Source organism: Myotis lucifugus, unplaced genomic scaffold (genome assembly GCF_000147115.1).
Source record: "Myotis lucifugus unplaced genomic scaffold, Myoluc2.0 scaffold_395, whole genome shotgun sequence".
Classification (NCBI taxonomy): Eukaryota; Metazoa; Chordata; class Mammalia; order Chiroptera; family Vespertilionidae; genus Myotis; species Myotis lucifugus.
Window position 1 is genome coordinate 844,938 of NW_005871443.1, and position 14,513 is coordinate 859,450.

General features: G+C 41.3%; 1 protein-coding gene across 1 annotated transcript in view; it reads left to right on the top strand.

Annotated features, from left to right (window-relative positions):
- Window positions 1–2,569: 2,569 nt before the first annotated feature.
- CDC16 (cell division cycle 16) overlaps window positions 2,570–14,513 on the top strand; it is a 35,567-nt gene continuing 23,623 nt past the window's right edge. The window contains 10 exon segments of the mRNA XM_006109762.3: window positions 2,570–2,776; window positions 2,779–2,802; window positions 5,614–5,668; window positions 5,769–5,866; window positions 6,776–6,814; window positions 8,057–8,197; window positions 10,237–10,396; window positions 11,847–11,938; window positions 12,726–12,859; window positions 13,568–13,647. Of these exon segments, the coding sequence (XP_006109824.1) occupies window positions 2,753–2,776; window positions 2,779–2,802; window positions 5,614–5,668; window positions 5,769–5,866; window positions 6,776–6,814; window positions 8,057–8,197; window positions 10,237–10,396; window positions 11,847–11,938; window positions 12,726–12,859; window positions 13,568–13,647 (847 nt within the window). The 5' untranslated portion in view covers window positions 2,570–2,752.

Genomic DNA, 14,513 nt, shown 5'->3' on the forward strand with positions numbered 1-14,513 from the left:
CCAGTTCCCCAGCAAAGATGAATCCTGGCAATAGACTTCAGTAATTCCCAGTGAGGAAGAAAGGGGCCATTTGCTAAATCTGATAAGCTCAGGGGAAAGCCTGCAGAGCAGGCCCTTAAAAACTCAGAACTGAAAGTAACCACAGAGGATGGCCTGAACATAAAATTTCCTAACTAATATACGTGGGATATAAAACTGAAACTCATAAACACAGACAACAGTATGGTGGTTACCAGAGGGAAGCGGGGTGGGAGGATAGTAAAGGGTAAAAGGAACCAAATACTAGTATATGGTGACAAAAGATGATTTGACTTTGGGTGGTGGGAACACAATTCAATATACAGGTCATGTATCATAGAAATGTACACTTGAAACCTATATCATCTTATTAACCAATGTCACTCCAATATATTTAATTTAAAAAAATTCCTAACTAAATATGGGTCATGGTGGATAGTCATGTTCTAGGTCTGTAGCTTCCTCGACAAAAGTCAGTCTTCAAGTGAGCCTCTCTATTGTCTTTTTGTATCTAAGATAAGGTATCTTTGAAATGTCAGAGTCATCTTCTTTTCCAGACCCCTCAAGGCACAACCACTGGCACCAAACCATGAGACCCCAGAAGCCCCCTACCCCCCGTTGTTACCTTGTTCCCCACACCACATCCATGTGCTGTGCATGTTCGTTGCCAACTATCCTGGACCCACCGACGTAAAAGAAGGATGCCTTTTCTATTTAGCTATTTATCCAGTCCGAGAGACTCCCCCATCCTGCTTTGCTTTCTCCTGCCCCCTTAACCTACCAATGAATTTCATGTAATCCTCCTTACATTTCCTCCTTTGATTGTGATATATAAAATACAAAAAAAAAAAAACACCCTGACATTCTCTGAAGCATTTTCTCCATTTGCTGAGATTACTATAACCTACTTCCCAGCAACTGTCATCAATTTTGCTTCCCAGCAATTGTCATCAACTCAGCTCAAATAAACTCAGAAAAATTCTCTACAGGTTTGGATGTTTCTTACACCGACACTGGTATTCCTGTAAAGTCCCATGCAAATGAGTTAGCTGCAACTCTCACTGACAAGGGAATGCCCCCAATCACGTGCCCTAACTTTGGCCAATTGAATAAGGCAATAGTATTCCACAATGGAAATATGCTCAAACTAATATACCACATTCATTCAACTGTGAGAGACCAGGCAAAACAAAGAAGTAATCAATTTTCCAGTGCGCTAGTGAACATAGGGTCACAGAAGCAAGCAGTCAGCAATACTCTGAAGATTCGGAGATGATCATTTACCCCCAAATACTTCCCCCAGAATTTGCATTTGCCTTAAAACCCCACAGTTAGAGCCACTAATGAGTCAGACAACAGAAGTCATTGTTGGTCAAACGTCCGAGCTTCCACTGTGTTTGGTACTGACTGGCTCTAGGACACTGCACAGGCAAGTGATCCTTGCAGGGCTCACTTTCCATAAAGTATCATAAGCTACACACTTATAAACCAACAGACAGCTCCCATGTAAATGAACACGCATTTATTTCTCAAACATTATTTATCTGAATAGAGTTAATTCAGAGGATAGCGACTAATTGAGAAGATTTTGGGTCTTTCCTTAAGGGCCTCCGTTCCTTGTGTCATCAGACAAAGCCTTTTTGTGGTGCTGGTGTTCGAACAGGTGGAAGGGCTTGCCACTGAGCTTCCACCGCCTGCCTCTGCGGGAGACACTAGCAGCCCATCAGAGCTCAGATGGATCCAACTGGCCAATCTTTAAGTAGGTGTTTGTTGACGTATGGGAGGGGGATTCTGGCTAAACTGACAGAATTCTTAGTAAAATTGGATGACACATAAAAGAACGTGCTAGTCCAAAAGTCAGGCCTGTTGCTAAAGAGTTCAGCCTTTTTCCTGATAAGGGAGCTTGCGTAAGGTTTGGTGGATGGGAGAATCTTTGTCCGTGGAATCATACAGCGTGTGGCCATTGTGACTGGCTTCTTTCACTAAGCGTGCTGCACGTGTCAACACGTAATTCATGTTTATTGCTGCATAATATTCCATTGTATGGATCCAAAGTTTGACTAGATCAAGTTTTTTTTAGTTTTTACTTGTTTTTTTTTATCACAGTGTTCTTTACCTTTTGGGTTTGTTTGCCAAAAGACAATCTGAAAGAGACACTTGGATGCGACGACAATAGTAAAAGTTTATATACATCAAGTGAGCGCTTATTAACACTCACGATCAGTCTCTGAGGTGGGTACCGTTAATTTTCCACGTGAGAAAAAACGCGGCACATTGGAACCATGTAACTTACCCAACACCAGGGAACCGGGGCTGAACTCAAAGCCAGGCCTGGACCCTGGGTGCCCGCGCCCCGCCGAGAACCAGTCACCGCGTGAACGATGCGGGGACATGTAAATGGGCTGCACGGGCTCGGGCACCCCAATCGCAGAGCAAAGGCGTCCAGGTCACCCACAGACCCCGGCCACCCACGGCTCAGAGAGCGCCTCGGAACCAAACAGCGCGACACCAGTTTCTGGCGCCGGAGGGGACGCCTTGGCGGAGGACTTCCGGGGAGCGGCCTGGCCCGGAGCGGAAGGACCTCGGCGGCTGCAGCGCGGGTCCTGTCAGTTCAGCCGGGGTTAGGGCGATCGCGGCGCGGGGCTGGGCTCCGGGTCTGCTCCGCGGGCAGCGGGAAGGAAGGCGCGCGGTGGAGGGCGCTCGTCCGGACCCCCGGCAGCGGCAAGCGCGGCCCATGAACCTGGAGCGGCTGCGGGAAGCGCGTCCCGGCAGTACCTGGACCAGGTGGGCGGGCCGACCCGGGGAGGAGCGCGGGGCCGGGGGAAGGGGAGCCCGCCGCGGCCCTTTCCCTCCGGGGAACTGCGGTCTGGGGTTCGGTGGTGCAGGGCTCGGCCGGGCCTGGGCCGTCTCTGCAGCCGCGAGGACGAGGGACCCGGAAAATGGAAGAAAGCCCCCTAAACGCAGGGGGAGCCTTACCGGCACCCAAGGCCCCGCCGGCCGCCGCCTAACTCCTGGGCACACAGTAGGTGCTCAAGGCAGACTTGCTGCCGAGTGGAAATTGAAGCATTATTTTAGGAGGAAAGCTGCAGGGTGGCCTTTGAATTTAGCTAGCTAATAGAAAATGTGGGAGAAGTTGTCATTCTCATGGGGCCGAATTTAAGCGAATAAAGATACCGACAAGCCCGTGGCCTCAAATCAGCGCCGGAAACTACATCTGTGTTCCCTGCACCGCCCTGCAGTGAACAGCCAGCAGTGCTTACGGACAGAAGCGTCTCCAGAATCAGCAGCATCAGTTTAATCGGATGTCACTTAAATTTTAGTAAAATGCACGCTCTCCCAACAGATCGGAAGCCACGGGCGGGAGGGAAAAGCCTGTTGAGTGAGACGTCCAGGATGGGTTGTGAGACGCTGCTGCCCCGGGTCCGCAGGACTTCGCAGGGCGCCGTTCCGGTTACCGCGAGCCAGTTAGCTGAACACATGCCTCCCGAGCACTCTCCTCTGGCGCCGGGGTGCTGTGCGGAGTGAGACAGGCCTGGGTCCCGCCCTTAACATGAGCAGATTTGTAACCATCTGTCTGTCAGCATTCCTCCTCCCACTTGGGCAACTGAGTTCCTGATTTGAATCCCGGAGGACTGAGGCAAGGGTTGTAGAGAAATTGAGAACCACTGCTAGTGACTAGCTACTGCAAAATAATCACTTAAATTACCTACTATTTTAAGATACCTGCTCATAATTTTGTTCTGTTTTTAAAACTATTCTATTCCATCCCCTCACTCCCCTCCTTTGACAACTATCAGCTTGTTCTCTATATCTTAAGGGTCTGTTTCTGTTTTGGGGTGTTTTGTTTTTTTTTTTAGATTCCATTTATGAGTAAAATCATACGATATTTGCCTTTCTGTCTGACTTATTTCACTTACCCTCTAGGTCCATACATGTTGTTGCAAATGGCAGATTTTAATCATTTTTACTGCTAAGTAATAGTATATACATAGGGTGTCCCAGAAATGTATACACACTTGAGCAGCTGATAGCTCAGTTCTGAAAATGAAATGTATTTTAATAAACACTGCCTTTATAATTATTCAAAGAGTGTGCATACATTTTTTTGGACGCCCCTCTCTCCCCCCCACACACACACCGTATCTTCTTTGTGCGCTCATCTACTGATGTCCACTAGGTTACTTCCATATCTTGGCTGTTGTGAGTATCCTGAAATGATCATAGGGGTGCACGTAACTTTTGAATTAGTGTTTTGGTTTTCTTTGGAGAAATACCCAGGGCTTGGCCAGAAGCAGAATTGCTGGGTCATAAGATAGTTCTGTTTTTCATTTTTAATGGAAACTCCATACTGTTTTTCATAGTGGCTGCACCAATTTGTAATCCCACCAACAGTGTACAAGGGTTCCCTTCTTATCCACATTCTACCAGCACTTATTTGTTGATTTATTGATGATATCCATTCTGGTAGGTGTGAGGTGATATCTCATTTTTATTTTAATTTGCATCTGCCTGGTGACTAGTGACATTAAGCATTTTTTCATATCTATTGGGCATCTGTATGTCCTCTTTGGAGAAATGTTTATTCAAGTTTTTTGCCCATTTTTTAATTGGATTGTTTGTGTTTTGGGTGTTATTTTGGATGTTAACACTTTATCAGATGTATCACTTCTTTTTTAAAAAATATATTTCATTGATTTTTTACAGAGAGGAAGGGAGAGGGATAGAGAGTTAGAAACATCGATGAGAGAGAAACATCGATCAGCTGCCTCCTGCACACCCCCTACTGGGGATGTGCCCGCAACCAAGGTACATGCCCTTGACCGGAATCGAACCTGGGACCTTTCAGTCCGCAGGCTGATGCTCTATCCACTGAGCCAAACCGGTTAGGGCAGATGTATCACTTCTGAATACTTTTTCCCATTCAGTAGGTCGTCTCGTTTTGTTGATGGTTTCCTTCACTGCAAAAACTTTATTTTGATGTAGTCAAATTTTGTTTATTTTTCCTTTTGTTGCCCTTGCCCAAGATATATCTAAAAAGATATTGCTAAGAGTGATGTCAGAGTTTACTGCCTATGTTTTCTTCTAGAAGTTTTATGGTTTTAGGTCTTAAATTTAAGTCTTTAGTCTATTTTGAGTTTATTTTTGCGTGTGGTCTGATGTCTTTTTTTTTTTTTTTTGCATGTGTCTTCATTTTTCCTAGTACCACTTATTGAAGAGACCATGTTTACCCCATTGTATATCCTTGCCTCCTTTGTCATAGATTAATTGACCATATAAGTGAGGACTTATTTCTGGGCTCTCTATTCTAGTCCATTGATCTATATCTCTGTTTTTATGCTAGTACCTGCTGATACATTTTTGCAGTGTATATGTTTATTTTAAAACTCTGCCTTGTTGAACTATATATATATATATAATGATCTTACAATATTTTTTTATTATATCATTGAACTAAAACTTACCTATCTGAGCTATAAGATAAAGATATAATTGATAGACCCCTACTGCATGTAAAAAAATATCACATTCTAATAATATTAGAGATTTGTTTAAAATTTGAAATAACAGGGAAATTATCACTTTTTTCTTATACAGCAACAGTATCAAAGTGCTCTGTTTTGGGCAGATAAAGTAGCTTCACTCTCTCATGGTAAGTGACAAATCCTAATTTTTTAAAATTTCTCTATCTTTAAAAATCTTTCTATTTTACCTTGTACCTCTGACCCAATTATGTAATTTTTCCCTTCCAGAGGAACCCCAGGACATTTATTGGTTGGCTCAGTGTCTTTACCTGACAGCACAATATCATAGAGCAGCTCATGCACTTCGGTCACGAAAACTAGATAAAGTAAGTGATTGTATGAACGTTAAAGCTTCTCAAAGCTTTTTAAAAATGTCCTTAAATTAGTATCGTAGGTGTTTGTTTTATGTGAAAATTATTTAAAAGGATTTAATTTTGCTATTCCTAATCTCAGTCACTTTGTTTTTCCTTCCCACCTCTAGTCACCAAGTTTTAAAAATTCTGTTTTCTAAAATAGCTCTGAAATTATGGATAGTCCTTTCTACCTTGTTACCACTCATACATGTCAGGCCTTTAATTTGTCTGTTTTGTTGTTTTTGTCTCTTGTCTCTTTTCTCCAGTAACATCTTTCCCACTCCCCACCTTCCGACTCCAGTTCATTTTTAAACTCTCACAGGGGTGGTCTTCCTGAAACACAGATCTGATGGTGCCACTGACAATATCGTTCAGTGATTTCCCATTTCCTACAGGATAAGATCAGACACATGAATCGACTCCTTTATGATTTCTCACCAGTCTTCTTCTAACCTCCTACCACCATCAGTACGTGTAACACTCGCTGAATACTTGTACTACCTTGTACTAGTGGCGATTATTCGGACTCAGTGCCTAGAATGCTGAGTAACTCCTCACTTACCTTCTCCCCTGCAGATGTTTTCTTCCTCAAGTGGCAAGTACTTTTTATGCCCTCTTTCCGTTTGTGAAAGAACTGCTGTGTTTATGTCTCCCCTGATGTAACCTCCCAGAGAGCAGGCCCTCGCTCCTTTTTGACTCTTCAGTGCCTAGTAAACAGTAGGTTTATGATGCGTAGGGGTTAAAAAAGGCTGGATTTTTTTTCTCTACAAGAGTAAAAGGAGAAATTATGAAAATAGCTTTATTTCATCCTCATAGTTTTCTTTTAGAATGAAGATGCACAGTATCTTGACCACTATTTTAATAGATTAATTTCTTTTCTAGTTGTATGAATCTTGCCGCTACCTTGCAGCTAGATGTCATGTAAGTATCCTCTCAGTTTCCTTTTTATTTGGTAAAAGTTCAATTATGTGAATGTTATGCATCCCTCACATATGTGTAAGAATTCTAATGATAGAGTTTGGCAGATTAGTATTTTGTGAGGAAATGTTCTTTTCTTTAATATTGCTTGCTATAAAATATTGATTCTCTGCATGCATGAAGAAAATTCCACTTTAGATATTAAAGTTTTTTAAAATATGTTTTTATTGATTTCATAGGGGAAGGGAGAGGGAGAGAGAGATAGAAGCATCAATGATGAAAGAGCATCATCGATTGGCTGCCTCTTGCCCGAAACCCAGGCATGTGCACTGACCAGGAATTGAACCGTGACCTCCTGGTTCATGGGCCGACGCTCTATCCACTGAGCCAAACCGGTTTCGGCTAAAGTTTTTTAAAATATGTTTTTATTGATTTCATAGGGGAAGGGAGAGGGAAAGAGAGATAGAAGCATCAATGATGAAAGAGCATCATCAATTGGCTGCCTCTTGCCCGAAACCCAGGCATGTGCACTGACCAGGAATTGAACCGTGACCTCCTGGTTCATGGGTCAGTTCTCAACCACTGAGCACACTGGTTGGGCTAGACACTTTTCAATTTAAGTAATGAATGGGTATAATATTCATTAACCTTTTAAAATCTACCAGAGGTCCAGCACACAAAATTTGAGGGGGATGGTCCCTCAGCCCTGCCTGCGCCCTCTCAACTGCCACAGGGAGCGGGCCTAAGCTGGCAGTCGGACATCCTTAGCGCTGCTGCAGAGGTAGGAGAGGCTCTCGTCACCGCCACTGCGCTCACCAGCTGTGAGCCTAGCTTGTGGCTGAGCGGTGCTCCCCCTGTGGGAGCACACTGACCACCAGGAGGCAGCTCCTGCGTTGAGCATCTGCCCCCTGGTGGTCAGTGTGCATCATAGCGACCGGTCGTTCTGCTATTCGGTCGATTTGCATATTAGTCTTTTATTATATAGGATAGTATTGTCCTGGTCAGGTGGTTCAGTTCGTTGGAGTGTCATCCCATACACCAAAAGGTTGTGGGTTCAATTCCCGGTCAGGGCATATACCTAATTTGCAGATTCAATCTCGGTCGGGGCACATAGAAGAGGCAGCTGACCAATGTTTCTCTCTCATAGTCTCTTTTGAAAACAAATCCATGAAATCTACAGTATTTGTTTCTATGTTTAGTGTTTGAAGTCATGGCTGACGAACGGTATTTCTGTTTTCTACATAGTATGCTGCGAAAGAGCATCAGCAGGCTCTCGATATTCTTGATATGGAGGAGCCTATCAACAAACGATTATTTGAGAAGTATTTAAAGGATGAAAGTGGCTTGAAAGACACCCCCAACGACTGGGAAATGTCACAGTCCTCAGTAAGTAATACTATACTAAGCATGCTTCAGTAACATCAGTAAGAATTAGCAAGCATATTGGTTGCCTACTAATTTGCCCACCAAAATTCAAAACAATTTCGAGACCCTTTTGAGCCATCAGTTGGAAGCAGTAATAATCATGTTCTCAGATGTTTGAATCTGCACTAAGCTGACTTGAGATCTTCCTTCCATTTGATGCCTTAAACTACTCCCCACAGGTGGCATAGTCTTTACCTTACTGAGTTTCAACAGTGTTTGTACCTACTCCCAAGAAACTTTGGTGTTTTATTTATGACTAGAGGCCCGGTGCACGGATTCATGCACCACTGGGTTCCCTTGGCCTGGCCTGTGGGATTGGGCCAAAACTGGCTCTCCAACATCCCCCAAGGGGTCCCGAATTGCGAGAAGTCACAGGCTAGGCCGAGGGACCCCACCGGTGCACGATCAGGTCCGGGGAGGGACGCAGGAGGTTGGCCAGCTGGGAAGGAACCACGGGGGGCTCCAAGGCATGTCCTGCCCGTCTTGCTCAGTCCCAATCGGCCGGACCCCAGCAGCAAGCTAACCTACCGGTCAGAGTGTCTACCCCCTGGTGATCAGTGCATGTCATAGTGATTGGTCAACTGGTTGACTATCTGCCCCTGGTAGTCAGTGCACGTCATAGCGAGCGGTTGAGTGGACTTAGCATATTACACTTTTATTATATAGGATACTTGTGTATTTCAGTTTATATACTTTCTATTTGCATGAAATTGCAAATTCCTTGCTGGCAGAGGTTATATAATAATAGATGACATCCATATTCAGATTACTAATCTGGATTGTTATTCCTTTTTTTTTTAACAGCTTTCTCGATAAATAATTCACATGCCATGTAATTCATTCATTTAAAATGTACAGTTGCCTGGCTTTTAGTATATTCACAGAGCTGTACAACCCTCACCACAATCAATTGTAGAAAGAAACCCTGGACTGTGTAGCCGTTACCCATCACTTCCCCCATTTTTCCAGTTATTTTTTATAACTGTTAATGAGGAACTTGTAAGTCACCTCAAAAATGTAGGAATACTATACATTTTTAGGTATTTCTCTCTCTTTTGTACTGTTTGTCTATTTTATGTAGTAAGAAGTGCACATTCATTTTTCTGCTAAGAAATGCATTTGTGAGGGAGCTTGGTATTATTATCTTTGGACTTCTTATCCATTAACTTATCTGCTAAGAAATACATGATTTATTTGTAATGTATTATTAAAATACTTTTTTAAAAATAACTTATTGGATACTGCATAGGTCTAAGATTCTCTCATAAGGTCCTCCAGTGTTTTTTAAATTTTGATTTTATGATGAATGTTCTTCAGCCCTGTACCAGTTTTAACCTTTAGCTCAGTTATGTGTTTCTTGAGATTCAGAGTCTGGAACATCAATCAGATTTTTACATTCTCTTGTTGATGATGATAGTGAGGTAACTACTGTGTAAGCACCTTACCATGTGCTAGCTCTACAGAGACTATCATCTCTACTCCTCACAGAGCCCTTTAGATGAGAAAAGGAAACAGGCCAAGAGAGGTTACATCACTTGTCCAAGGTCACTAAGTATCAGAACTGGAATTTGAACTCAGGTCTGTTCAGTTCCAGAAAGCCATGCTCCTAGCCACTATGCTACATTGCTGCCAGTTTTCTAATAGTTACTAAGATCCTTTCATTGAGATCTACCTATTAAACTGTTAAAGTTTGATTCAGTATATCGGTGCTGTTTGCCATCTCAAAATCCTTACTCTATTTGAGAAAAACAGGTAATGAAAAAAGTAGCAGTGACACATTCACTATAAAGGAGTGCTGAAATGAAGAGAGCCTCGGGAAGATGGATTAGAGAAGTTTCATTTGCCTTTATGTTTCTATTTATACTATGCCTGACAGTGGGGTGGAAAAATCCTTTTGGATTAAAAAAAAAAGTCCTGGGCCTTCAGATTATATAACATTTTTGATAAATTAAGTTTAAAAGTATTGGCTTAGTATGTGACTCATCATATTTTTCCAACAGATAAAGAGTTCTATTTGTCTTTTACGAGGAAAAATCTATGACGCTCTAGATAACCGAACCCTAGCTACCTATAGCTATAAAGAAGCTTTGAAGCTCGATGTCTATTGTTTTGAAGCATTTGATCTTTTGACATCACACCACATGTTGACAGCCCAAGAAGGTTTGGAAACTCAGGTGTTTGTATGTTTAGCACAATTGATATTCTTTTTGTGTGTGTTTTTCCTCTGAAATCTGTGAGTCAACAGCAGGCTATGTACAGATTTAGATTTAAATAGACCTATTAACTTCCTTAGTGTCTTCAAATATGAAATGCATTACAGAATACAATACTGGGCAGTTCCTGTTGCAGGCAGAATCTTTAGGGATTGTGATGTGACGAGACCATATTTTTGAGGAGTGATTTGAGGTAATATAAACAAGATTTCAGTATCTGATTACGTGGCTCTCAACCTGACTGCATTTTAAATCCCCGAGGAGCTTTAAAAACCTCAGTGTACAGGTCCCAACTCCAGACCAGTTGAATCAGAATCTCTGGTGGGAAGCTCTGGCATGGTTTAAGGCTTCCAGATGATCCTAAGGTATGATAAGGGCCAAGAACCATTGACCTAGAGCAGCGATTTTCAACCAGTGTGCCGCAAGAAAAATTCTAAAGTAATACCTATTTAGTCCTCTTCTCCCTTAGATTGTCAAATAAGAAAATGACAACAGCCGGCAAACACAATAGCCGTTTGGTGTAATGAATCAAACCTTAACCTATTTTTTTTTATCAGATCGGCAAAAAAATATATTTTTTGATGTGCCGCAGAATTTTAGTAATTAGATTGTATGTGCCATGAGATGAAAAAGGTTGAAAATTAATGACCCAGAGCATTGGCAGTGATGTGAGGTGGATAAGCAAGGGAAACAGAGAGAAAATGGGGATGTTATATTAATGAGATTCAAACATATTTTAGCCTAGTGCGGTGGTTCTCAAACAGGGTGATTTTTGCCTCCTAGGGGACATTGAGCAGTATCTAGAGACATTTTTGATTGACATAACTTGGGCATGGGGAGGGAGGGAGGGTGGAGGTTGCTGCTGATTGCTAGTGGGCAGAGGCCAGAGATCCTGCTAAATATCCTGTGTGCATAGGACAGCCAACACAACAGAGAATTATCCACGCAAAGTGCAGTGTGCTGAGGCTGGGAAATGTCCTGGTGGTAGCATAGCCCTCCAGGTCAGGGGTCCTCAAACTACGGCCCGCGGGCCACATGCAAATACAAATATTGTATTTATTCCCGTTTTGTTTTTTTACTTCAAAATAAGATATGTGCAGTGTGCATAGGAATTTGTTCATAGTTTTTTTTTAAACTATAGTCCGGCCCTCCAACGGTCTGAGGGACAGTGAACTGGCCCCCTGTTTAAAAAGTTTGAGGACCCCTGCTCCAGGTAGTCCTCATCACCTGGGCCTGAACCACTGTCTTAGCTTTCTCTAGTACACGTTGATCTTGTTATTTCCTTTTTTGAGTTTGACTTATTTAGACCAAGAACTATAGAAAAATATTTTTCATTGCTGACTCTGCTCCCCCCCATAAATATTGTGATGACATTATTTTTTCTCAATGTTTTTAAGAAAAAGAACTTCTTGAATCACTACCTCTTAATAAGCTCTGTACTGAAGAACAGGAATTGCTACGTTTTCTATTTGAGAACAAATTAAAAAAGGTAAGTGAAAACACAAAGTTAGTATTTGCTTTATGCAAGTATCTTATTTCTTTCATTCAATTTGGCCTCTATTCTTTTACTAGTTAAATTTTTAGAAATTTTTATTAATCTAGCACATTTGCAAGAATAGATTTAGATTATTTAAAATATATGATTTCTTTTTCGTGTTTTTTTTTTAAATATATTTTTATTGATTTCAGAGAGGAAGAGAGAGATAGAAACATCAATGATGAGAATCATTAATTGGCTGCCTCCTGCACGCCCCCTACTGGGGATCAAGCCCAAAACCCTGGGCATGTGCCCTGCCTGGGAATCGAACCTGGGACCTTTCACTCTGCAGGCCAAAGCTCTATCCACTAAGCCAAACCAGCTAGGGCAAAATATATGATTTCTTAAAAAGCTTCCAAAAATATGTCTTCCTCTCAGGGACTCCTTACATTAAAAGATTGAACTATCAGATAAATGGAATGATGTTGCATGAAAATGAGGATTTTTTTCTTATGCGCCCTGAACTTCTGCTTTGTAAAATACTTCCTATCATGGAATTCTGTGATAAAATTGAGAATAAAATTAAACTCACCCAAGGCGAGAATCATACCCCTAGACCAACGGACGAGCCCCAAAATTAAACTCATTGGGAGGAGTACTGATGAGTCTTGAAGTTAAAAATGTTTCCAGAGGCTCACACGTGTCCTTATGTAAATCCTTTAAACACTTGGGTCAGATTGAATCTGACTTTTGACTTGGTATAGCTCATTGAGCTTACGTTTACCTTCCTCTGTTTCAGTATAATAAACCGAGTGAAACTATCATCCCCGAGTCTGTAGATGGTTTGCAAGAGAATCTGGATGTGGTAGTATCTTTAGCTGAAAGACATTATTATAACTGTGATTTTAAAATGTGCTACAAGCTTACTTCTGTGTAAGTATATCCGCTTATTTTTCTGTAGGAACATTTCATCTAAGATATGCATGGGGCATGCTTTCTGAGTAATCTTGAACTAATTGATGGTAATTAAGTTGCCTTTACTACTTTGCAGAATACGAAAGAGGGTTATTCCATTAACTGGGGGGTATACATGTCCCTCATTTCAGTCTTCGATAGTCTGCAAGTTTGAAAATACCATTCTGGAACTAGTTTTATAAACTCTCTTCTTTGTTAGAGACTAATAAAATCCAGTAGGTACTAGTGTTTAGTCAGGCTCACTGACTAGCCAACCCATCTTACAAGTTTTCCAGTGTACATAGTTCAAACTTGTCCTTTACTAAATCACACGCACCATTTTTAGTGGATCTTTAGGGTTGCATAAATCCTTGAATTCACAAAAATTTTAATTGATAAATACTTGTGATCTGTTTTATATTTCACATTGTTTTTGATTCTAAATAATTGGACTACTTATTTAATGTTACAGTTCCACTGATTTAAAGTAAATGTATGCGATATTTATCTTTATTCCTTCCAAACTGGAATTTTCCTTTTCACTTATAACCTAATAATGTGTTAAGAAAGTAAAAGAATTATTATAATCCACAATATTGTACATAATGCAATAATGACTACTTAATCATAACTAATTATGGGTATTGTACTGTTTCTGGGTTAGTAATGTATTGCTTTAACTTTCAGAGTAATGGAAAAAGATCCTTTCCATGCAAATTGTTTACCTGTACATATAGGGACACTTGTGGAGCTGAATAAAGCAAATGGTAAGAATTTTTCTGTTAACTCTTGAAATTCTGTCTCACAAGTCCTGGATAGTTGAAGTCATAGGTTATAACATAATGAAGTTCTATAATAAAAGTAACAACTGGGAGAAGAAATGCTTATCAAACCAACCAATGGTCTATTCTGTTATCTCAACAGAACACTCTATTTCTTTATCCCTGCTTCCTGCTCCCTTGTCTCAAATGTAATTTGTGGTTTAAGTGTTAAGTGGCAGTTCTGCCTTTTTTTTCTTTTTTTCTGTAAAGCAAACTGATATGGCAAAAGTCAATAACTTTTTAGAAGTTGGAAGCAGGCAGATTTTTTTGCTCAGGTTTTCCATATCTTAACATTTTAGAAACATTTAGTTGTGTTTGGACTGTATTCGCCTTTAAATCTTTTAGGCTGAATAATGAGTCCTGTCAAAAGAAAAAGCTAGCCACTCTTAACTCCAAATCCCTGCCGCTTCAAGTGTGGTCTATGACTGACAGCATCCTATCTCCTGGCATCTTGTTGGAGATGCAGCTGCTCCAGCTGCCCTGGTCTAATGAATTCAAGGCTGCATGTAGGAAACACCATCGTGACATGCCAAGGACTCACATATTATTCAAGAGGAAATCATAAACTTGAAAGTTTGGTCAACCAAACTGGTTGTGGGTGATTAAGATGGTCCATGATAGGCCCCTGGAGTAAGAGACATGAGTTGTTAAGATAGGTAGGTGCTTTGAAATCATCTCTTAAGGACCATGAAGTGCTTTACCATGTGTCATTCTAATTTTCAAGTCACTCAGCAAGTGCTCAGTGCCTACTTATGGGTCGGGCACCAGGTAAAGAATTGTGTCTAGGGGTGGGGGTTTGAATAAAACAGCCA